The sequence below is a fragment of the Athene noctua genome, chromosome 19, assembly GCF_965140245.1.
Source record: "Athene noctua chromosome 19, bAthNoc1.hap1.1, whole genome shotgun sequence".
In the NCBI taxonomy this organism is placed as follows: Eukaryota; Metazoa; Chordata; class Aves; order Strigiformes; family Strigidae; genus Athene; species Athene noctua.
The window spans coordinates 8,560,216-8,586,060 of NC_134055.1; the positions used below are offsets into that span (position 1 = coordinate 8,560,216).

Genomic DNA, 25,845 nt, shown 5'->3' on the forward strand with positions numbered 1-25,845 from the left:
TCAGGATGAGGCGGAGGAGGCGGAGGCCCAGGCCGGCAGCTCCCGTCTCTCGCCGGGGCCCCCTGGCGTAGCGGTTCCCGCTCCGACGCCGCGGCTGGAGGCGGAGGAGGCCGCGGCGGCGCCGCCCGCCCGCCGGAGCCATGGCCCAGCCCGGCCCGAGCCCCCCGACGGACGGTAAAGGGGGAGGCGGCTTCGCTCCGCGGAGCCGGGCGGCCGCGGCCTTGCCCAGCCCCGGGCTCGCCTGCGGAGCCGCGCCGGGCGGGGGGCGGGGGGCAGCGGCCTGGGCGAGGCGGCCTTGCCGGGCCGCGGCGGTGGGTGGTGACGGCGCTGGGAAGGTGGGATCGGCCGGGGCCGGGCGAGCGGGGCAGCGGCGGGGGCGTGCGCGAAGGGGAGACCCGCGGAGAGGCCTGTGGGGCCCGGAGGGAGCCGTGCCCGGACGGTGGCGGGGCGGCGCGGCGGTGGGAGCCGCCGTGTGAGGGGGGGGTCGGGCGGGGAGCGCCCGGGGGGGCTTGACTGGGAGAGGTGGCCCGGGGAGGCCTTGCGGGGAGGAAGGGGCATCGCAGGTGGTTATTAGTCTGTGAATGTGCTTGATGTGGAGCAAGGGCGGCTCCCCGGCGCGCACAAGGAGGGAGGATCGTGCTCCGGAGGACGCGCTGCTCGCTGCTGCCAGGAAAGGGGCGCTCAGCCTGGGCCTGCGGTGGGACGGGGGAGCCCCCCCCTGCCCCGGGAAGGGGGCACGCAGGGAGAGGGGGACAAGGGTGGTGATGCTTGTATCCAGAGAGACATTTCTCGGCTGGGCAGGACTCCCGTCATCGATTTGGCCACGGCAGGTGAGGTGGGGCAGTATTCACCGTGTGGGTGCGACCAAAAGGCACCTCAGGAGGCTGAGGTCAGGATACTTGGAGTGGACAGTTGGTTCCTGTGCTGGAAGAGACAAAGAAAATGACAGCTCTTCTCTCAAGGTGGTATTTACCCGTGCAGGAGGAAGCTAAGCTTTCCCTAAAGGTTTTTGTTACAGAAAGATTGTTTTGGGTTTGGGAGGAATTATGGACGAGGAAGTATTTTTTTTCCTCTTGGAATAGGTTATAGAACTGTGTGTGTGTCGGAAAAGCTGCAGGTAATGCTTACCTTGGAAGATGGGACTGAAGAGACAGTGTTTAGTGTATGGGATGTATGGGAGGGGGTGAGAGAGGCTGCTCATAGTATAGAATAGAAGTAGGGCGACTAGAGAGATGTACAGAATCTTGAAGGATAGGCGCTTACCCCGCCATGGGACTATGCCAGAGCTCACTTTTTTTCTTTTTTTTTTTTAGAGAGCAGATGAGTTTCCCTGGGAAAGCACTCTGTTAGAAAAGGGCAATGTATTCTTAATTATGCATATCTAGGGAATTGTGTGTGTTGGTTGGGGTTTTTTTTTGGTGGAGTTATATGAGAAAGTATTTATCCTCAGGGATTTCAGTATTTTGGCCTACCTTTTAAAAGTTTTAATGCTGAAGGTGCTTAGATTGTAGGTTTTCTTTCCTACATTAAGGTCAATGATTGCATGCTCATCCTTCCAGAGCATTAAGGGGAAGGTAAATTTACTTATCATGCTTGTAAGATCAGTGTTGGTATGAGTAGGTCTTGTGTACTTTCTGGTGAATAACCATTGTTTATTGTCCTTTAGCCTTTTCTTCTGAGAGCTACAGAACAACTTCCAACAAATTTTCTTTTTGGCTCTTGCAGACTATCTGACTGCAGGTGTACGGTGGAACTGTGCATTGTACAAATGTTTGCTGCCTCTTGACCAGGAAAGGTAGTTGTATGTTAGTAGTACATTAGAAGTTCCAAGTTGGATAGATTTTATTTTGTTTTTGTTGTTTAAAAAGAAGGCAAAAAGGTACAAGCAAAACTTTGTAATTTGATAGATTGATGAAGTCTTTCTTGTAGGAGGTATGGATTGCTGTCTTTCTCGTGCTTTCTGGCTGTGGGAAGATGAGGATGCTGTAAATAAGGCACATAGTGGGGGGGGAAAGCTGGCTGCAAGTTGGATGGATTCTGCAAGTGATTGCTGTGTTCTTGCACTAAAGAATTAGAGCTCCTAAAATGGCTCCTCTCTCCCATCTTCCTTTGGCAGTAATAGGACCAGTTTGGGGTTTTTTTATCCACTTTGATTACTGTATTATTGTTCTCATGTGTGTTGGTTTAATTTTTAAGTAACTTACCAGAAGTGTTCCTTGAAACTTCTCTATTTTAATGTGGAGAAAATATTGAAGAAATTATTATTTAATATTTTCAGTTGTCTGTACTGAATTTATTGCTTAAAGGAGTAGTATAACCTCTGATTTAAGATTACCTGTGACAAAACTGGATTAGTATGTTCCCCTAAGGAAAAATAATGGCTTTTTATAATTACTTATGTTGATTATATATACCTCATGCGTTCTTTATTTGTGCAAGACACATCAGCTATGATTTTTTTGTTGTTGAAAGCAAGTATAAAAGAACTATTATTTCTACTGTAGTAGAAATAACATATATGGAATATCATAAGAGGAATATAATACAGAATGTGTATTTTATTCTAATGCCCATACTGAAATGAAAATGGGCCCAAGAAGAGGGGAAGGAATAGCACAAAGAAATAGGAAACGAATGGACATCAGGTCCTACCATGTTTTTGTACTTTGGCTTAGTATAGATGTTAATAACCCTCTGATTCTTTTGTGTGGGGTAATAAGAGTTTCCATATGATAACAATCACAGAAAGGCTGAGTGCATAGTCCTTTGGCCGCTGGTGTAGCTTTGTGCACTGTGCAGTGAACTGTTAGCTAATGATGTCAACCTGTGTTGCAAGTAGGTGTGTGCTTCTCATTGATTCTGGTCAAGGTGCTTTTCTTTTTAGGTTTTAATTAATATATGTGTTTTCTAGATAGTGTGACTGGAACAGTAATGCCTTATTTTTCAAAATATTTTTATTTTTGAAGGTGGTATGCTCTCAGCCTCCCTGGGTTTAATTCAGATCCGGGTGCTTGCCGTCTCTGAAAGTAAGGCTACCAAGCAAAATATTTGGCACAGTTCTTTCCCTATCAGAATGCTCAGGCTTTAATATTATTCCCCTTCTCATATTTGGAAAATGCTTCAGTGAAGAAACTGCTGTTAAATAAAACACTAATTTTTCAAAACTGAAATTAATTACAATGTTATTCTAATTATTAAACTCTTCTTACTGCACTAGTAAACTTAAACCATTATTACAGTCAGGCTGACAAATAGCATATCCATTGATAGTATTCCGTGATAAAGGAAACTGTTAATGACACAGTCTATCAAATATTTTAGTCGGAATTTGCCAGCAGAAGGAATTCATACCGTACTGGAGTAACTTGTTCTTACCCCTGTGCTTAAACCAGTGAAAATGGTGTCTCTTTGTGGCTGGAGATTATGCCAGCTCTCAGCTGGATATAGAAGATTGGAGGATGTTGCTGTATTGATTTTAGTGCCACTAGCAGTGCCATGAGCTGCATTATTTCCCTGTGGCAATAACAGGGGATCCTAATAAGAGACGAGACTTGCTGTCGCTGTACTTTTTGCACTGTTGCTGTACTTTCCACATATCCCAGAGGCTGAGCACTGCTAGTGGAGGGGTCTGGGATGTCATGTAGAAAGTTAAGTAACAAAACTTAAGCCTTAGATAATTTTACATTTCTAATTATTTTCCTTATAAGTATTACTTTTAAATGAAATTGAAGCATCTAAAAATGCTATTACTCATCTTAAAAGCTAGGTGTGGTTGGTAGAGGAGTGGTTTTGAGTGCTGAAGTTCAGCTCTGTGTTGTTGATGTAACTGTCAAATGTTAAATTTTTCTCTTGGGGAGTAACTTCAAAATTGTTGGTACTTTCAAAGAACCAAAAAATTTCTTCCCTCCTTGGTTTCGTTTTGCTTGGTCCTTGTTTTATTATTTATTTTTATTAATATTTACTGTATTGTTATTTAGTATGTATTAATTATTAAATGAATATATTTTAAATAAAAGCCCATGAACATTCACGGGTTTTTTTAAGCTGTGTGTTTTTCCATGTCAGTTCAGTGGACAAATCTGGGATTTGGCTTCAAAAGCAAAACACCTTAAATGTACATGTTTCCACCTTTTAGAATTTCTAAGGAGGTTTTGATCCACTCAGCAGGTCAGTTTTCTCCAGAGTGGAAATATGCACATTCAAGGTGTCTGTTTTCCTGTTGAAGCCAAGTCCCAAATCTCTCTCTTAATTTTGAAAAATATCGTGACCCTTTTCTTTATAATTTGCTGTTGACTCTCATGAAGGCACAGTGGGTATAACATGTGGATTGGCTCTTGCATTTTGAACGCTGGAAAACAGAAATTCTTTGCCCGTTTTTATTGCTTCTTGGCCACTTTACCATCGTCGCAGAGAAGATGGCCTTTACTCAATCTTCTCTTCCTGTTCTGGCCTGATGCCTCAAGATGCTTCGTTGCTTTCCCATGGCCCTTTGTGGGGGGAGCGGATTCCCACTGTGGAACTAGTTTGTGTGCTCCCTCAAAAGTCATTGAAGAAGGAATTTTGTCTTAAAACTTTTAAGAAGCTAAAACAAACAATGTGTCTCAGCATGGGAGTGGACCAAATCCCACAGGCTTCATAACGTGATGGTTGAATGGCAGACTTCCTGGGTTTTCACTCCATGCATTTTATTAAAAAATACTTCTAAGATGTGAAGTTTTCTACATTACATTTAGATATTTTATTATATTTGTTATTTTCTTTAAATAAAAGTATGTAGTTTAAAAAAAAAAAAAAAAGCATGAGGTTATGGCATTACTCTGACTGAAGTCTTCCAAGATAAGAACTGGTAACATTGATAAGCAGCACTTACTAAGCAGACTTCTAAGCAATGTCAGACAGCCAGATTGGAAAAAAAGATGACTAGCTATAAATGCCATTGTATGTGTGTATTTAAGAGGAACATCTTTCACTCCAAAGGTCTAGTGCTTCATAGTCTTCACTTGCAGAATTGATTTAGTTTTCGATTTAGTGGTGTCTGAGTTAACGTAAGTCCTAGCTTCTGCAAGTTATTCTATAAATAGTGTAAGCATTGTGTAATTTTAGTCATGGTATAGTCAGTTAAGCATGATGATGAATTATCTCTGGAAAAATTGAAATAATTTGATTGACATAGGAAGAACAAGTGAGCAGCATACCCTTAGTTAATATTTCTGTCTTTCAGAAAAAAGAGCATTGCTTTTTACTGAAATATACCTGGTGCTTGAGAAAACTTCTGGGTTGTCCTGTTGCTTTCTTAGCGGTGCCTATACTACCTTAAGAATGCCAAGCTGCAGCATGACTGCTAATATAATGAGAAATTGCTGTGGTTATTTTATTTTTTTTTCCATTCATGTCTGCTTCTGTCAGGCACAACTCCTGTTGGCATTCAACTGACTTGTGGTGCTTCTTCTCTCCTTCTTGCCCCCATCCTATGCTTGTCTTCACTGGCTTGATGCCTCCACATACAACAAAAAGGAAAAATAAAAGCTTTCAAATCATTTTTCACATCTGTTTCCATCTCCCCTGGCAATTTCTGCTTCCACATAGTTAAGCAGCAGCAATGTGGCCTTACTTGACCTTTGGTCACAGATTTTTCCTCTCTGGTCAAACAGCCAGTCATTTGACCTTGTCTTAGGCAACTACTGCTCCTCAGCTAATCCTCCGGTTTCCTCAGTCCTCCTTTCCAGCCATCACCTCATCTTCTTTAAATATTGCTCTCCCTCTCACAGGCCTTTTGCAACCTCCAGTCTGTGGGTGTCCTGTGTACCTTGCCCTTGTTTTGGCAGCTCCAGTCTTTGCTTGCTCTGCTCTGCAGTTAGCACACCCTCACTCACTCTTCATTTCCTCCATGCCTCCATCCTTCTTCTAGAGAAAATCACATGACTGTACAAACTTCCTCTGTGAAAAATATCTTTTCCAAACGGCATTGTTCCCTAGCAGTGCTGAATCTTAGCTGGTTTGCTGTTTTTTTTAAAATACCTTTTCCTTTATTTAAGGTCTCTCCAGTTTCATTTACTAAGAAGGGAAGACCTTGTGCTTTACTCTTGGTATAGAGCAAGTACTCGTCTGCTTTTCAACCCTGCCTTATACACGCTCACATTCTGAGTGTATTCTCAGAGCAGGTTGTAGTATTTTGCAGACAGTGAACTTCAGTTATTTATCATGAGTTTGGCTGAGGTCTAATTCTTTAATACCTTCGTATCTTTATTTGTAAACCAAAGCAGTTAAGCGCCTCACAGATTGCAAGAATTAATTGCTGGGAGTTAATTTATGCTTCTTGGAAAGGTAGAAAAATATAAAGAGTTCCATCTTTTGACTGTCAGAGCAGTTCTGAAAGTTGGTGTCAGTAGGGAGCAGGGCAGGAAACCCGGACTGCTGCAATTATCATAGCTTCTTTTGTTCTGTGGGCAGTTAGAGCCCTGTCTTGTCTTGTGTGTCTGGCATTGTTAAGAACTGAAAAATAACTAAGATCTTAGAAACAAAACAAAACAGAAGCAACCTGCACACACACACACAAAAATCAAAACAACAAAATCAAACCGACCCAAATAACCCCAAAAGAGCAGCCTGATTTAGTTACTTAATAAGCAGAAGAGCTTTGCCTTACTGTGGTGAGTCACACTGAGAGAATAAAAAAATTCCACCTGAATTTAAATTTCTTAATATTTAACTTCTTGTTATATTTTGTGGTTTCTGAAAACAGCAAAATGCAATAACAGATAGAAGTTGTACATGGGAAAGTGAATCAGAATCAGTAATGGAAAGACAACAGAAGCATTAACCGTGTGGTGCTCCGGAGGGAACGGCCCGTAGGTGGGAGAGAAGGATTAACTGAGGATCAAACCAAACCAGCTTTGTTAATTATAGCGGTGGTGCCCGTGCCTTTAAGAGAGTGACCTGAATAGACTATATGGCTTTTATTGCATCTTTTGTCTATACATGTTTTTAACTTACAGATAATTGCAAGAAGACTTGAAATGCTATTTAAATGCCAACAAAAGAGAGAAATCTGCAAAACGAAAGAGAGCTCTTTCACCATCTTATCTGTTTCCCTGTATAACTGTTTACCTACCACACCCATGCCTTGGTAAGGTAACTATGTATTTGCATGGGTGGTCACCACTGAAATACTTCTCAACAGAAGTGATTTTTGTGTTTCATTTTAATCTATGCTACATCAGTGCTGTGCAGAATTATTAGACGATCACCATGGTTGGTTACTTTAAAAAGAAAAAAGATACAATAACTTGCAAACAGTGACTTGGGTACAACCACAGACTGTAAAACAATCCTCACATCTGTATTCTCAGTCTCATTGGTTTAATTTACACAGGAAGAAACACAGATGAGTGCTAGAAGTTATTGCTCAAGCAATAATTATGTTAACCATCCACTATAAATTTTCATGTCTGGTACCCTGTAAGAAAATTGTCTTTCCTAAGGCCGACTGAAGTTCAAATTAGACTCCCATTGACTTCAGACACAGGAACTGGAACATTTATCTTGCATTAACAGTAGTCGGTGCCAAAATCTCTGTGATATAATTTAGCTGTGGTGTTACTTGGTTTATTTTGATGAAATATGAAGCATAAATTTGGCTCTGTTAGTTCAAATCATTTTATAAGCTGGCATCTTTATGTCATGTGCTACATCTTTTAAATTTTCTTTTAAAGATCGGTTTCAAGTAAGGTTTTCTTAATTGTCAGCTTGCAGTGTCTGTCTATATCTTCTTCCTTGTGCTGTATCTGGAGATGAGTGCTAAATTAACGGGAAAGCAATTAGCCAAACTCCGGATTCTGTGCTTGACTGACACTTTTAGCTGTGAACATATTATAGCTGTCTGTCTGGTCTTCACAGCTTCTGTTTGAGTTTTAGATGAAACTGGAGATAAAGATGCTAAATCTCTAAGTGGTGTAGAAACTCCTGGTGTTAAAAAGGTTACATTTATGTGAGGCACTGAGGCTTACATTTAGCTGATGGTTCCTCAGGAAGGGTTGTAGTGGCACGTTATAGGGTCTAATCTAACTGCAGTTTTGTACTAGTGTATTTGCTTTCAAGTAAGAGAAAATGGGAGCCTAACCTTGTTCTGGAATACAGATGCTTTCTGATACATTTTTATCTACAGCTCTAGGTTTTGTCCCAGCCTAAATGCATCTATACTGGAGATGCTCTTTCAGTTGCATTTTTTCAAAACCCGTATGTATACAAACACTGATGGGAAATCTGAGTTTTGGAATTTGCTTTCTGATACAGATTAAGTTTGTAAGCTTCCCCTGGAGAGTCTGAATGGAAATCAGGATTTGAGGAAGGTCATTTATCACTTACAGTGACAGTCATCACATCTTAAAAAGTAAGTTCTGCTGCATGATTACACCAATCTCAGTCACCGCGAGGGGAGAGTGCAGGACAGAAGGAAGGCCAGGCTATTTCTTTGGGCCAGCAGCATGCACTTAGGTTTAAACTGGTTGTCAAAACTGTACACACAGGCTGTGGTTTCTCAGCGAAACCAGCCTGTAAGGTTGCTGCTGCTGAAAGGAGTGATCCTGCTCTCTTCCTGCTCCCACAGTGGTGTTCCCACCATTTCCTTTGTGCCAGCTCTGTGCATTGGACTCATCAGTGAGCCAGTTCAGCTCAGTCACCCAGCTGAGAACTACTCACTGCTGGATTAATGAGTTTAATTGATTTAGTGAAAGACCTGATGAGCATTAAAACTAGCATAAAGGAAGGGGTGGAGACCACACAGTAGTAGTATGAGTGCCAAGGGTATAGTTCAGACTTTTTTTTCCTCTCGGTTTAAACCTCACTGTCATGTCTCTGCCAGTTCTAGTATGTGCTCAGCCAAGGGATAAGTGTGATCAGGGACCTGGTTTGGCTGAAAATTGATTTGACTCACTCCCCTCCCACCCAGCAACATTTTGCTGTATCACTTCTCTGATCCCATCACTCTACAATCTCAAAGGTTCTTGTAGCATGGTGGGGATAAAAGGCACGTGTGGTCAGGGTGACGTGGGAGCGGTGAGTTGCCCTTTCAGATGATCACCAGTACTTAAGTTGTTTTAAAATCATCATAACTGCGGGCTTAGTAAATCTTTGGGTTCTATATTGCTTATACACTAGGCATATTTTAAAATTTTTGAAAATTTCATGCTGGAGGAGGGTTTTCTTACTTTGTCAACTTAAATGAATTCCTGAACAGTTAAAATGTAGCAAAAATTATGAATATATAGAATGATGGCACTGCTTTCTGGCAAGAATTATATTACAGAGACTTGGGGGAGTAGCAGTCTGTTGTTCTGAGGGCAACTACTAAATTGCTGTAGAAACCTGACTCCAAATGATAGGAACTGTATCCTGTTCCTTATCAAATAAAGATGATAATCATCTTTTATTATTTGTCATACTGTATCATCACAGTGTCTCCATAAATACATCTGGCAACAATCTTTTCCAAGTCATTTATTATGATTTATATCCTTTAAGTGGTTACACTGTGTATTCATGTCTACAACCTGCTTTTCTGACAACTAACACTTAAATTACTGTTCTTGAAAGTAAGTCTTCACTTGTTACCTTTCTCAGTTTATTCCCTGTCTACCAGTTTGAGTGGCCAAATATGTGGAAAGGGATAGGGAACCACAGAAGGAAAGAAATTTGGTGTTAGCTCGCATTTGTGGTACTTGTTTGCATTCATAACTTGTGGGTTATGTGTGAATTATTGCTATTTCTGAAGATTTTCTGGTACCTGTAAAAGCACAGTAGGGCTGTATGGTAGCTGCACACGTGAAAAGGAGTTTGCATGCTATTATTAATTATGTCAGCTTTTGAAAATGCCCACAAAGATGCTGATTTATTTTAAATGGAAGTCTCCTCATACCTGTAGCAATGGTAAACTTAGAGAAGCCATTGCTTATATAAATTTCACAAACAGTGACTTCTTTTTGTTTTTTCTCTGCATCATTTTCTTGGTCTAGCTACGTGCTTATCTCTGCAATTGAATATTTCTTTTTTGTTACCTTCCTTTGAATTTTTAAGTGTGTTAGGTCATCATTAATTTGTTCTTTTTGCTCAGAAATTGGAAAGCAGAGTATTTGGGGTGGTGTGTAGCCTGAATGCTCTCGAAGTTACATCTCAGTTGTTGTCCTGCAGCAAATGGCAAGACAGCATGAGATCTCAGACTACTGGTATCTGGGGGAATTTTTGAATTAATGGAATGGTTTTGGTTTATATATTGAATTACTTCATCAAAGAGAACAATGCAGTAGGGTTGTTTTGTTGGTTTTGGTTTTTTTTTTTTTTTCCTGAGAGCTGAGTCATACTTTATTCACTTTTTTCCCAAAAAAGGACAGTCTTTAATATATATGAAGGGAAAGTGATAAACATATTATAAGGAGTCAAAAGAGGATTTTTTTTTTCCCTCCCACTGAAAATGAGTCAGCAATTAAATTATCTTGAAAGAAAATCAGTACTGAGTTTGTTGTCTGGGTTTAGCAAATGTTTACATTTTAAGAAAACATTTTACTAGTGGTGTTCAGAGTGATAAATTGTGTAAGTGGCCTCCTGTATAGTGAAGAGCATGTCAGAATCTCTCCCTAAATGTCTGTTAATCTGAAATATTCTTATTTGATCAGAACAGCAGATTTCTGATCATTTACTAAAACGGTCAATATCCCCAATTTCATTTTTTTTCTTGCAAGGCTAGACTGAAAACCTCACTGTCAAGTGTAATTGCCACATGAAGTGATTTAATCCTGTTCTGGATTTCGTGGTTATATCATACAAATGATGAGATGTGGTAGTATGGAAAAGCTTGGCAGGAGCATTTCTGAGTAAATACAAAGACTCATTTACTATTTTCAGTATCGCTTTGGTCAGGAAGAATTAAGTGACCTGATGGTTTTTGGGGACTTGCTTTAAAATACTGTGGAAGGGGAATAGGTGCCTCTGCTGGAGGTCTGTTTACAGGCTGAAGGAGACTCCTCTGTGTCTGCTTAAAATCCCTTATGCTGAATGTTTAGCTTAACAGTTAATGAGGTAGGACAGACTGATGAAATAAAAGGAGTGGTGAAAGTGTGTGTGAATGCTGACATGTTTGACAGATGCATTGTTTAAGCTTAGATATATTAAATGCTTGAAAAGCTTTGCCAAGGGGATCAAGTCAGGCTGTAACTGCAGGCTATATAGATCTACCTAGGCTAGCTTGGAGCTGATAGTGGTGTAATCGTAGCAGCAATGGCACTCAGCACAAGCTGTGAACCCTTTTAGAGAAATCTGACTAATACTTGGATGCTTAACCTTCACTGAGTTTTGTGTTGCCATCACCATGCTCTTGTTTGCTCAATCAGTGACTAGTCTGAGTAAATGTATTCAGCCTGTAGAGTAAATAAACCTTTCATAAACCCAAGAAGTCATTGAGCTTTCTTCCTGCAGTCTTTTTTAAAAATTGATCCACTTCTAAAGAGCAGTTACAAAAATGAAAAATTGTTAAAGCAAGGGGAATAAGATGCAAGCACTGAGAGAGTAGGGAAAATGCTGATGATTGTGATGAGATTGGCAACTCGGTTCTCTCCATTTTGTGTGGCTGTAAATGAATTCAGAGTGTCTGTGTTCACCAGACTGTAGCTTGTCGTTGACTTTTGAAATACTCTGATATGCATTCAAGCTTACCAACACTGTGTTTCTGAAAAGATTTCACTGATGGTAGCAGCAGGATGCAGCCAAAATGCTTTCTATAGAATACTTTCTATTGTGGTCTGGTTGACTTTTCCAACACTGATTCATCCACTGCTCCCTATTTAAGTTATCATTGAATTGATGAAGCACAAAGTGTGGTTGATTCTCTTGGAAAAATGCTAACAAATGGTGTTTTCCTCAAATTTTATGTGGGATTGTTCTCCCTACCTGCCAAAACATGAATGGCAGAAATAGTGTAAAAACTAACGATGGCAAAACCACTTACGTGTCGAGTTGAAACTTCTGTGGAGAAAATTAAGCGTGTGCACAAAGCAGAGAGGTCTGATGGCAATGCTAGTTAAATGGTGAAGGAAAGAACCAGCTACTGTGGTAAGGGATGTAGGAAAAGATAGTCTATAATAATGGAGGTAGGGGACTGTCCTTGGGAAGAAACGGTGCTTTTAGCAAATTAAAGATAAATTGCTGGAAAAAATTCAAACCCGCTTCTGTCAACACGAACGTAAGTGATTAACTGCTTTCCAGTGGTACTTGATGTGAGTGAACACTGTTCCATTGCAGCCTAATATAAATAATGTTTAACTAAGCATAAATTTTAAACTAGACTTAAGTTACCTGCGGCCAGGATGACTAAATTGTGTAGAAGTGGTGAGTAACATTAGTCATCACCTGAAGTGGGCTTATCAAATTGGGGGAAGTCAAGTGTGATTCCCCTTCACAGAGTGCAAATGGGGAATGGAGATTTGGACCCCAGAACAGCAACTGCCTGGTTTTGTGTCCAAGAAAGAAGATGAGGGAGGCAATAGCAAAGCAAGGAAGTAGTTAACATGTTGTGAGCACCATGAAAAGGGAGAAAAATTGGGAAGCAGAAGTGGGAAAAAAAATGGGAAAGGAGGAACAATATGTTGGCTTTTTCCATGTAATTATGCATGAAGATGTTTGTTGTATAAACATACTTTGGGGAAGATTTCAGTAAGAATGGTTACACATGAAAGATACAGGACAATATGTTGTCTTACTGACAAGTGCTAAGTGACACTTTTAGCAATTGATGTTTGACCTGAACCTGGAAATGCTCTCATGTTCTTTTGCCTGCCATACACTTCTGCGTTGGTTTAAACCAGCTGCACCAGATGTAGCTTTGGTGCAACATTTCATAGTGAATAGCGGCTACCCCAGCTGGTGAAACCAGGAACAAGATCTTTAGAGATGAGATGATGCACCTGTGAAATGCAGGCAACTCATGTAAAATGCCATAGAAGATGGTCATATCAAAAAGCCATGCAAGTTTTTACAATATTGGGTCAAACATTAGTTGTTACTGTGTATGGCTATTCAACTGTGCAGGAGTAATTAATCCATTTAAGGGACCCTTGTTTTCTCTTCCCTTTGTTTTTGTTCTCTTGATTGTATTATAGAAGAGAATTTATTCAAACACCTCCATTTCTTTAGATTTTAATTATTTTTCTTTTTTTCTGAGGTCCTTAATGTAGCATGTCATACAGTGTTTAACATAAAAAAGGAAAATAAAGAGTAGGAATAGGCACTACTGAGACTACAAATTGTAACGGAAAGGTGTGTTTCAGTCATTCAACTTCAGTGAAAAAATAATATTACTTTTAAACTTTAATAGTATATTGCAAGCTTCCACTTGATGTATTAATATATTTATAATGTGGTTAGATGTTTGTAACATACAGTGCTTAGTTGAATGTTTTTGATCCTGCAATTACTGATTTACTGCAATAAATAAAAATATGTTGTAATAGATATGATGCAGCAAGGCTCAGTTCTGCATTGTAAGTGATATCTGCATTTGTCAGCAACGCAAAGTTTTTTATGTATATAGCATTAAATTTGTACTGGATTGTTTGCCTGTGAATGTTTAGTCAATAGAGAACAAACAGTGAATGTCAAATAACCTTCAACTGTACAATAAACTAGAAATTGTTGGATGAGTGCAGTAATGTCTCTTGAAAGCCACGCTGCCCAAAATGGGGAACTGCCTAAGAGTTACTTCTGCAGAACTACTTGCTGGTGGTAATGTTGGCAAGCAATGGCATGTCTTCTGTTGCACAGCTGCAGGTTAGAATATTTTTTTCTTTTTTTTTTTTTTTTTTCTCCTTTCTGTAGCTCAGTTACCATCATTGCATGCAGTGAAGTACCCTGGAAAGGAGAGATGTGACAATCCAAAGGGTTTTGTTGCCACTCTGAAAACGAAGGTGTCAAGTGAGAAGTCTGGTGTAGTTCTCTGTCCCCAAATAAATCTAGGAAAGTGCATGTAGACCAGTAAGCTTTAGCCATTTGTCCAGGTAAATGAAATACTGATACTTCCAAATCAAATAATTCTATTCTTCCTTTTTTTTTTTTTCTTCTTCAGTTTGGTCCACTGCTGCTGAATGTGGACCTTACACACAACTGCTGTGTGTAACGGCAAATTTTGTTCCTTGAAAATAAAGCAACCTTCATTTCATGTCAGGAATTATTTCTGTTCAACGTGTTTATTAAAAGAACCATAATTTATTCCTTTACATTTAGGTTTCTGTTACAGAACAACTGTATTGGAGTATATTTTAAGAGTGTGGGTGTTTTTGTCTTTGTTTTGTTTTTTTAAATCAAATTCTGTTTGAAGAAAATAAAGAAAAGCTTTTTGCCGTCTAAATACATGTACTAGTGGCAGACTTTTAGATTAAAAATTTATACAGTAATATAATTGTGGCTTCAATATGATGTCATGATAGATGAAAATTAGTACTCTTAGGAAATAAGCATGAAGAAGAATGGGCAGCCATATACTTTTATTTTTCCATCCTTCTGTCTCAGGCAATCCTGACAGGAAAAGAAAGAGGTGGAAAACAACAGAAGAATGATAGAAGGGATTTTTTTTGTCTCCAAAAAGTTTATGTATAGCTTTTTTTTTTCTGATCTGTTTTTCAGATTTCAGCTATATAAGACTGACCTCTTGATGTCACGTTTGACACCTTAAATATCAAGTAGAAAGCTTTGTGGCATTAATTTTATAAATAGACCCAGTACTCAAAAATAGTCTTATCGATAATCAGCTTTGTCTGTCTTAATTCTGGAATGGTCACTATACGTTTATGTAACTGGGAACTTTGTCATACATAAAATGTAATCCTTCTGGGAGCTGATCTGTGGAACAGCATTTAAGTAGTCGATAAGAAATGCGTGTTTGTTCCTGTGTTTCCCTTGAATTGAAATTTTGCTGTGTAGTGGGTTATGTGAAAGTTGTGTCTTTTTCACTAGAATTCCTCTTTGTACTCGAGTAGTTTCATGGTTCTCCTGTAAATTGATGACTCCACTCTGAAATGAATTTTGCTGCCCTTCTTTTAAGTTCTTACACCTGTTTAAGCCACATAACAACATACACTCTACTTTGCTATGATGTTACTCTTAAACAGGGAGATGGTGATCCCCATATCTGACCTGAAATGTCTCTGCAAAATCTGTGCTGTTCCTTAGAAACAAAGCTAGTAATTTAATTGGCATGTCTAACTGTGTCATTAGTAGTCTATTTGCCCTAATACTCGGGGGAGGGAGAGGGGAAGTGTTATTTACAGCTAATAAATTGTTGGCCAAAGGGAGTTCTTGTTTACTTGTTTGTTTTTCAGTTTGGCATGTCAATTTTAATTTAAGGTCTTCTCAATGCTATTTCAGGAGTTAAGAAAATGGGTCTTGAGGGGTTTTGTTTGTTTCTTGATGTTAGGGCCCTAATTAGGGAATTAGGTCTTCTACACTACTGCTCTTATGAAATACAGCATGTTCTGTGCCTGTTCTGATCCGGTGTGTAACACTGGATCCTGTTTCAGTTGGGCGTAGCTCCACCAGAACTGACCATCTACCGGGCTTTGTTTACTGCATACTTCATTGGTGTCGTTAAACACTGATAGCTGCATTTCTGTGCCTGGAAATAGGAGCGTAGGGACAGCAACTCTGGCAAGTCAATGACTCATGTCACTGCGAAAATGTATATTTTGGTTCTGAGGGTATTTTTTTTTTAAGTTGATAGCCTATGATGGCAAATAAAAAGTTTTCTTTTTCAGCTCTGTTACAGACCTGGGGTGAGTTGGACCTAAATTAAGAGCAAGAAGTAAGCTATAAATGACAAAGGCCTAATTGAAAATCTATGAATGAGTCCATTTCCTGCCACTGACTTCAGTGAGTTTCCAGGCAGACTTTAATCAGTGTGATGTAGCCCGTGGTTACCTGCATCTGTCAGGTTGGATTTGGGTTCATGCTTTCGTTCTGGAAAGTGGAGTGGCTGCGTGGCCATCATGTAGATCATACCGCCAGAAAAGAAAATATTTTTTTGTAAACTTAATCACTTAGGTAGAAAGGAGATTAGTTGCCATGCTATCATAGAAAATAAACCTTCTGCTTTTACTTCTTATGCACACGCATTTGAGGGTCTTGAAGTATGGCATAGCATATTCTCCTCAGGTTGATATGGTTGTATCACTGCAGCATTGTGGGTATGCTGAGGTCTGTCCCGAGCTGTATACATAGCACAGGTGATAAAAACACTTTAAATTTAGTACCTGAACAAAAGGAATGATGTTAATACACAGTTGCAGTGATGCATGACCTGCAGTTGAGAGTTCAAACTGTTCATTTTTTTAATGCCTACAGCTGGTCCTGACAGCTGCCAGAGCTCGGTGGTGGTGGAGGTTGATTATTTATTACTTTTATGCATAACTGCCAGGCTGCAGAGAGGGGGAATACTGTAACAACGTAATTATTTAAATTGCATTTCCTGCTTGGTGACTCTGCCATCCCTCTCTCTGCTTGAGCGGGAGGATTTAAAAAGAATGAGTCTGGTGTTCCTCCAGGTTGAAGCACTTGCACTTTCTGCTCTTTTGGTGTCCTCTGTCCTTCCATCCTCAGCAGAAGCAGCTCTCACCTCTGGAAGAAATACAACTCGGGTGCTTTCCACAACAGCTTTCTGAAGGGACCAGTAGCACAGCTGCTGCTGTCTCTCTGCGTAGGAAGGATGGAAGGGGAAACAAGTAAACAAGGAGTGCTTGAGTTGTCTTGAGGGGCGAGGGGGTTGACTGATGTCTGCAGTTGATTTGTTAGCTTTCAGAATTAGTAATTGTAGAATTCAAGTTTTATATGGTCTTCAAAACAGTATTTGGGAGGTAGGCAGTGTCCAGATTCCTCCTTGTTTAGTTTTGAATGTGTGTGTGTGGCTTCCAGCCTCCTGGCCGGTTGCTGCAGATGCAGAACTGCCTGGCCAGACCTGTCAGGTTTAGCCACCTGCCCCTAACCCCGGCACAGAGCTCACTTTGGACTTTAGTGCCTCTAATAGTTTCCTTTCAAGAGCTGAAACCGTGAGATCAAAACCACCTCCTGAGAGCCAGGCGTGGCTTTTCATTCCTCGGAGGTGTGAAGCAGCGTGGCTGCGCAGGGCCCTGGCCTGGGCCTGCGAGCGAGCTGCTCTCCCCCGCGCTGCGGGAAGCAGCTTTGCTGGCAGCATCGCCGTCTCAGAAGTCAGCGGGGAGTGGAAATGTAGGCAAACCCTTTCCCTTTGGAAGACTCCAGCAAAAGATCAAAGGTAACGCTTTAGCCTTGGGAAGCATTTTTGCTACCTGGGCCCGGCTTCATGTGTGCTATTTCTTTCCTGGGTTTGTTCCAGCCGCTTTCCTAACTCACTTGAAGCTTTGCTCTCAGTGTGTTGTCTTTGCTACAGGTTCCTTTCATTTTCTGGAGAATACTCCTGTGCGGTTGGCTTTGCACTATACCCGTAGGGGTTGTTGGCCAGAAAAACTGATGCGTTGATATTTAGTGATAAAAAAACAAAATGAGGATTTCAACAAAGAAGCAACATTAAAATATCTTCAGTCCTGTAGCTACATATACCTTTTCTTTGATACAGAGTTGAACAGATTAAGTCCTGTATTTTTAACACCATGAGCCCTCGTAACCAGCAATCAGTAAAATATACCTGTGCTTTTAAAAGGTCCTTTTGTTTGTGTCTGCTCTTACTCTAGGTCATCTGGTACTAAAAATAAATATAGCTCACCCAGTCTCAACGGCATTGACCATCCAGTGTTTTACCACTCTAAGCTCTAGATCTAATTCTGTCTGCTTGTAAGTCTTAAATGTTTGATGCTGAAGTCGTGTAGCCTTTGTATGATGTTTTCACTACTTGCTTTTGGTGGGAAGTGTGTTGGGTGTGATATATAAACATTTCTGATGGATCGATATTTTATGTATCTAGTCTGTTCTATATAGAAGCTATAACTGAAAAGAGGTGATTCAGCTTTGCACGACAGAGTTGGAACATGTCCATGAAATGCTTTTGTAGAACAGATAAAGAATTGTGTAGAGGAATGTTATTTGCCCAGTGCATTGCAGCATGGAGATAGAAAAAAAAAAAAAAAAAAATCTAGCTCATCTGTCTTTTGTTTCTGTTTCATATTTGAACTCTGAGGTGTGCAGTATGAAACTGTTTGGCACCTAAACTAGACCTATACTGCTTGAGGTGCAAAGAAGTTAATATTGCTCATGAAGATCAGTATTACAGAGTTGGTGGTTGTATGGGATTTTTATGGCATCATACCATGGTGTTGTATGTTTTTTTCAATAACAACCACATTGTAACAACCTGTAGGTGCTTTGTGGAGTTCATACTGTTCCCTTTTTTGTTGTGCCACCAGATCAGCTGCTGATGTTGTAAATACTGGAAAATAGTGTGATGGATCTGTGCCCTTGAGGATTTTTTTTTTTTACTTGCTGGAAATGAGAGTTTGATCTTATGATCGGTTATTTCTCCGTAGATTGTGGTCATCTTCTGGCAGACTTCTCTGAGTATAGTCTGGTTCACTTTCTTTTAGTGAATGTGCAGAACTGAGGACAGGAAAGATTATGGCACCTAATTTTTAGTTTATGGGTTTTTCTGTGCTCTGTTCTTCCATAGTTGTTAGCTGAGTGGCTACCACTTTGTTTCTTTGACCTCAACCTTTGAGAACTTGGTGCTTTATTGCTCAGGCTTCACACACTTGTTTCTGTGCCTCGTGACTAAATTGGAAAGAAGCACCAATAGAAACAATTCTGGCACTTTTTCCATTTCTTCCTTCATTGTATATAAAAAATTGTGGTTTTCTGTGGGAGATTGGCAGGGAATTCTGTAAGAAACAATCACATGCACCTCTAGTGCTGTAAAGATGTCTGAATACAGTATGGTGCTACAGTCTAAGAAAACTTACCTTCCTTTGTTGCTTAAAGGACTTTGACTAGTTGTCCTGATGTATCATGGGGCAGCAACTGAGCTAATGAGTAAAGATATTTTTAAAAGAATAAGCCCCAGACCTCAAACTTGCAGAATGGGATGCCTTAACTGTTAGTGATGTACTTTATGTTTTATTTTTTAGTTGCTCTTCTGCAACGGGTAGCAGAATTGGAAAAGGTCAATGCAGAATTTCTGCGGACAAAGCAGCAACTTGAGCAAGAATTTAATCAAAAGAGAGCAAAATTTAAGGAGTTATACTTGGCTAAGGAAGGTAAGTTCTCAGTTCTCTGAATTACTCTAAAGTTTATTAAATTTCATCTTCACATAATGCCTGTATAAAGAATAACATTTGTAATGGCAACTACTACTCTCCATTTGCTTTCTGGTTTGTTTGGGTTTTTTTTGTGGTTAAGGATACTTAGGATTTAAGGGGGTTTTCTACTGGGATAGTCGACTGCATATCCAGCATGGTTAGTAGGATAGGGCATTGTTGTTGTGTCTGATTTGCCAGAAATTGAAAAGTGATGGTAGTCTTTTAAACAGATATAATAAGAACATAAGAGACAAGGAGAGAGTAAAATTCAGTAGGTGGCTATTTAGCTTCCTAGAATGAATTTTTAGAATTAAATATAAAAATTTGCCTGCATGGATAGGAGTCAGCAGAGCAACTTGGTACATGCAGAAACACCACCACTGAGTTTTAATACTGAGTTTCTGAAGTCCTGGTGTGCTCATTCTCTCTGAACAGCAGCTGATCTGGTAAGTGGAAGAACGTACTCTAGATGGTATGCTGTTTGTACTTTGTGCTAGCTTTCTTATGTAGTATTAATTTGTCTTAAATTTCCATCTGAGGTAGAATGTAAGCAGACAACATTGTAAAAGCTTTAATACCAGCCAAGGGCATCTATTTCAATAACACTCTTTATAGGAAAATTTGAACCGTATGAGCTCAAATATCTGATAAAGAAGTGGAAAGTAGAGATGCCTGTTGTTCTGAGAGTCAAATTGATTTGTTTCTGATCCTAATGATTTTCCTGTCCTTAACATATGAAAGTAGAGCCAAAAAATAATGCCTTAAGACTGCAACTGCTTGTGTAAGTTTGAGAGCAGAAATACAACAGGCATAATAAAGATCAGATCATACAAAAGGCCTATTTCTTTGTGCTTCTAGCAGCTCAATGAAAGGAAATTTAAGATACAAGACACTACTGATGAGATCAGCAATAATTGTCCCTATTCAGAACAGCAAAAGACTAAAAAATAAAAATAAATTGTGACGAGGGATAAAAAAATAATCCAAATTTCACATGTACCGAAGTGAAAAGATACCAGAGGAGAATATACAAGCAATTACTTTGGTTTGGGGTTTTTTTTGGCCCCGAGCCTTTTTTCCCCTCCCTCTTTTCCAAAACCATTTCCTAAGCGTATGTTGGGACTGTTGCAGCCCATCCTTAATACTAAGTAACTAACGTCGTAAAACTAAGTAATATAAATGCTGCAGGATTTTTTTAAATTAATAAGAAGATTAATGCTATTTTGAGTACCTGATTAGCATTGGGTTCCATATTCTTTATCAAGGAGTAAGGTGTTGGGCACCAGGATTGATTAAGCTTTTTGGTATTAGGGAAACACATGGCAATAGCTTGGTGGTTGTTGTATGCTGCCAGATGTTTCTGCTAAAGTGATTGCTGTTGAAATAGGCTATGTGGGCATAGAACTATATTTTGTGTTAGTGCTTTTGGAATTAATTGTATAATATGTATCTTCCAGAGATTTTTGCTTCAGATTAACTGAAAACTCAGGAAGATAATGTGAAATTAGTTCAATTTCTGTTTATAGGGGCAACAATCAGAGAAGCGGTGGATGTTCCATTGAATGTATTCCTTATTTTAGTAGAAGCTCAGTTTTAGCGAAGCCATAGTAAAGAGCAAATTAAGCTGCATGGTTTTCTTATGTGGGTTCCATGTAGTGGTCTCAGAGTGTTTCTGTTCAGGAAATATCAAGTGTTCTATCCAAACTCAGGACCAAGTTGGTGCCAAAAATGGGGGAGGAACTGTCTTCCTGTCTGTTCTTTTCCAGATTTATTACCAGAATGAGTTAAATAATAATGAAGTACAGTTCACTTTCATCAGGTCTATTGGTCATATGTATCTACAGTGTCTGCTTTGTGACTGCCTTGATGAGAAGGTACTTTTTTAATAAAAGACTAGGGCAAGCAAAGTCAAGCAATAATGTTCCCTAAAGATACTAGTGTTTGTTCAGTTGTTATGGGTAGATGCTTTAATATCAGTGCTTCCTTCACCCCCTTGTTAGAGCACTGTTCTTTGCCATAGCAACTATGGATACTCTTCAGACTGAATTTATTAATCAAACTAAATGTAAATAACACTTTTTTTCAGAGGACTTGAAAAGACAAAATGCAGTGTTGCAAGCAGCCCAAGATGATCTGGGACAGTTGCGGACCCAGCTGATGGAGGCTCATGCTGAAATGGAGAACATCAAAGCTATAGCTACAGTATCTGAGAATACAAAGCAGGAAGCTATCGATGAGGTGAAGAGACAGTGGCAAGAAGAAGTAGCTTCGCTACAAGCTATTATGAAAGGTAACAACAACCAGACAAGCTGCTGCTGCTAAGATCAGACACCTCTTTAGTATGTGTTTAGTGACTTGTGCCTGCTCTTCACAGAATATGGATAGCTGCTTTTCACAGCTTGACAAAACTGGGCTACAGAAGTGATGGATGAAGCATAGTTCCTAAATTCTTAAAAAGGAGATTGGTGGTTTTTTTTCTGTTAATATGAAGGTAGAATTTAGAAGGAATCATGGCAATGGGAACTCCCACATATATGCAAAACATTTTTGAGAGACTATGAATGTGATACTTCATTCTTCCATGAAGATAAGTATAATGTATGTAATTTGACAAGTCTGAAAACAGCTTTAGGCTGACAGCGTGATTCTCTTCTCTCCTTCTGTGTAAACAGGGTTCTGCTGTCAGACAGTTAAGAATTCCTTCCAGTATTATCACATGGACTTTGCCCCAGGCTAGGGTCTGAACATGCTACTCTGTATCAGTTGTGGGTATTTTTTTTTTTTTTACTCTTGATGGTTCAGAACTATTCTTTGCTTGTTGCACAGCTTTTGATGTTTCTGAGATAAACTATGTGCAAGGAGCAAAATGGGGGCAAACTGTTGCCATAACTGGCTGTTTTCTTAAAGGTTGACAAATGAGATCACAGTATCCTGAGCCTCTAGCATGTTGGCTGTAGACAGTCTTTCCATCACCTGATTGTGCTTTTCCCCTGGAGAAGACAAATCTTCATGTATATTGAGTACACAAATTTCTGTTTGTTTAGATGGTACAAAATGTGTTGCTCAATAGGATGTTAGACCTGTTCGTTATTTTGAAATTAGGAGTTACACAGTTTTGGGGGCTTGTTTGTTTTATGTTCTAGTGGTGGTACAAATTGAGATGCAGTTCCTCTGGATCTTTTGCTTCTGTGGTTGGGTTTTGGGGCAAGAGTCAAAGGGAACAGAGAGGAAGTGAAAGTTCACTGTTATCGTAGTTTTGATCATTTATGACGATAAATCATTGACTGGTTGGAGATGGAGTTCCTAAAGCTCTTGTTTTTAACTTACATTGAAAATAAGTTTTGAAAACGCTGTTTTATAGAGACTGTTCGTGACTATGAGCTCCAGTATCACCACAGGTTGGAGCAAGAGCGAGCTCAGTGGAATCAATATCGAGAAAATGTGGAACGGGAAATAGCAGAGTTAAGAAGGCGACTGTCTGAAGGTCAAGAGGAAGAAAACCTAGAAAATGAAATGAAAAAGGTACATTGAAATCTAGTTATTCAGTTTCTGTTTCAAGATACACTTGTGTTGTTATGCATGAGTTCATTTCTAGGGCCCGCTGTAATTCCTCAGAAATACACATAGCCTCGCTCTGCCAATTTTCAGCTCTTTGTTCATGGAAGTCATCATGACCTAATCCTGCATTTAAATCCACAAAGGTATTGCACCTGATTATGTGGATTCAGTAAGAGGATTGCAGCTGAGAAGATGGTAAGGTTTGGCCTTCAGCCTGTAAAAGCAGGAGGCCTCATAAAGTCTCTTGTCATAATGTCAAATGAACTCAAGTAAATCCCCCTTTTAGGTTTTTCTGGATTGACTGCAGATGTATAAAATTTCCTTTACACTTCTGCACCTTGTCCTTGTTTGAGTTGACACACCTCTACGCCTTTTCTCAGATCTTATAAACTTCTTTTGAGTTTTTTAATGGGCACTGTATCTAAAATGTCTTTCATCTTTCTTTAAGATAAGCCATGTTTGTGCAGCATGGTACTAGGAAATACAGAACCTTGCTGTTACAAAACAGGCATTAGCTAATGAAAGATATTTGCCCTGGTGTTTGGAAAGATTTTGTTGTTGTTCAAAGATCTGTGACTTAGAGTTCATAGAAGTAGATTGAGGTGCCTTGTGTTGAGTCTGGATTTTTTTTTAATTGAATTTGAAGATTTGTTGTATTTCTTTTAGGCAGGAAGGAAATTGAACCTGGCGTAATAGATCAATGTTTTGGAATCTTGGTTTATCATATTATAAAAACTTGCATTTCAGTGAATTTTTCTTCTCAGTGGGCTTACAGTAGTCTTCAACGTACTCTAAGAAAATTTTAGTGTAATAAATGATCCTGTATTCAATAAATGAGTCGACTGATGTCTGATAATCTTCCACATCACTGCATTTCTTTGTTTCTGCTTGCTGTCAGCAGAAGAAATGCAGTATTGAATATCATAAACATTCCACATAAGTGTTTTACTTATTTTTACTGTGTTGTAACAAGCAATCAGTATTAGTGTTGCAAAATGGAATTATTTTTCTGAGACTTATAAAGAGATTCGTGAATATTGCTAGTTATAGTTGCATAATTGGTGTTTGGTATTCAGTGAGACTGCTCTTCATGTAGTCCTGATTTATAAAGGTAGGAGTCAGACTAAAGCAAATCTGCCAATGTTCTAACTACAGAAATACTGCCACTGGAATTTTAAGACATAAACTGGTTTTAAGAGAAGGTTTTAGTGCTATTAAGAGAAAAAAGACTTCAGTTGAAGCTGGAAGAAGGTGAGTCTTGCAGAAACAACCTAGAAGATGCAGAGTTCATAGTGTAAAAGTCCCAGCAGTGCCTTACCAACAAACTGCTGGTAAGAATTTTTGGAAAGAGTTCTCTCTTGACTGAGAGAGTCTTTCCAATGACTAAAATCTCAGTGCTCTTTTTTTTTTTAAAAAAAAAAACCTCTGAATGTTCTGATTAAGTAACAGTTGGAGTTGCAAGTTGCTCAGTTGACAGAGCAGCTCACCTAAACTTAGCAGCTTCATTATGTGCCATTTAGCCTTTGGAAGTTTAGTATAGCAGCTAAATAGCATTTTCAACTTTACTCTTTTAAAAAGGAAATAAATATCCCTTGTGATCCTAAAGCAAAAGGTGATTGGTTTATTAATCTCTGATTAATATGATCTTGGAAAGCTTTATAGGCCCATAAAGCAGAGGAACATGTACTTTATGTAATAGGAGGGGGGGGGGAAAATCTGGTCTTCCAGAGCACAGCTTGAAATAATTGCTGAAACTGCTTTGCATGGGTTTTTTAATCTTCTTTGTCATTAAACCTGTGAAGGTTTTTTTTTCCTCAAGGAGACTAAGAATTAGATCAGAATTAGGAAAAGGGCATTCAGTTTTACCTTAAAACAAACGAACAAATCCCAAGCCCATGAAAAGCTGTGTTTGGCTAGCAAAATAATGAATATTCATGCCTCAGCAGTCAGTGTGAAAGGATGAATTTTCTTGATCACTTGGGATGTGCTATTTGAAGACTTGTGATCAATTCCTCATGCAAAATGGCATTTCCAGCCAACAGTGTTGTATTTATCCTCCATCTTTATATGCTCCATTATAAGGATGGATTTATTATTTTTTTTAAGGCATAAACTTGGAAAGAGTTTTTCAAAAATATCTTCATCTTCTGGCCAGTTCTGAAGACTCTCCAAACATACCAATGGAGGAAAAATTTTAAAAAAGTACTTTTCTCTCTGGGTTGTAAGTAGATGCTGTACCAGCATATAATACATCACATTTCTTAAAACTGGCATAAACCATACCATTGTCTAGCATTCTCAATAAGAGGTGAGGTGAGAAGAATGGACAGAGCAGAGACAAGATTGCAGGCAGTATGTTTCAGTCCAGGATGCTAACCTTTTTGGCTCTCCTGACTGGATCATATCTCTGTTCTTTTGTGTTCAATTTGGCTATAAAATCAATTTTAAACTATAAAGAAAATCCATGAGATTTAGTACTGTATCCATGTAATTGCTAACAATTACGCTTGTTGTCTGCATACTTTTTCCCCTGAAGGAGATGAAGGATAGATAATAAATGTTGCTCTGAACTCTGCAAATACCTCTTCGAATTTAAAGTTTATTTATTTGGTTGAGCATACAGTTTTGGTATGTGTGCTACCAGGCTTCCAGTATGCATGTTATTTATCCTGGTTTAGAAGCGCTTAGAGCAGGCGGGTGATGTTTTGATAAGCATACTATTTTGAGCTGTATTTACTAGATTTTGACTACTTTGCCAGAGGTATCCAAGTCTAGCTTGCAAACCTCTTTTTGTCAGAAAGGGTGTGTCTGATGGAACATATGAACTTGTCTGGAAGCAGCTGTTTTGCTTTTCTGTATAAATATATTTCAGGTTACAAATTGCCAAATCTCTGTAGAAAACTTGTGTGTTCTGTGATTTTTATCACAGAGCAACTATTTCTAAGAAATCTGTGTTGAAAACTTTGTGTGTATTCTATACATCTCCCTTCCCAAC

The 25,845-nt window shown here is 39.3% G+C and overlaps 1 protein-coding gene across 4 annotated transcripts in view; it reads left to right on the plus strand.

The window, feature by feature from the left end:
* Nucleotide 1: 1 nt before the first annotated feature.
* Nucleotides 2-25,845, plus strand: part of RABEP1 (rabaptin, RAB GTPase binding effector protein 1) — a 49,345-nt gene continuing 23,501 nt past the window's right edge. Inside the window, exons 1-4 of one of the 4 annotated variants that reach the window (XM_074923211.1) lie at nucleotides 2-174; nucleotides 19,122-19,250; nucleotides 21,379-21,582; nucleotides 22,654-22,814. In XM_074923211.1, coding sequence (XP_074779312.1) covers nucleotides 141-174; nucleotides 19,122-19,250; nucleotides 21,379-21,582; nucleotides 22,654-22,814 — 528 coding nt within the window. In that variant the 5' untranslated portion in view covers nucleotides 2-140. Of the gene's footprint in view, nucleotides 175-1,777; nucleotides 1,796-17,241; nucleotides 17,303-19,121; nucleotides 19,251-19,719; nucleotides 19,739-21,378; nucleotides 21,583-22,653; nucleotides 22,815-25,845 lie in introns of those variants that run through there. The other 3 variants (XM_074923215.1, XM_074923214.1, XM_074923212.1) reach the window with 3 other exon arrangements.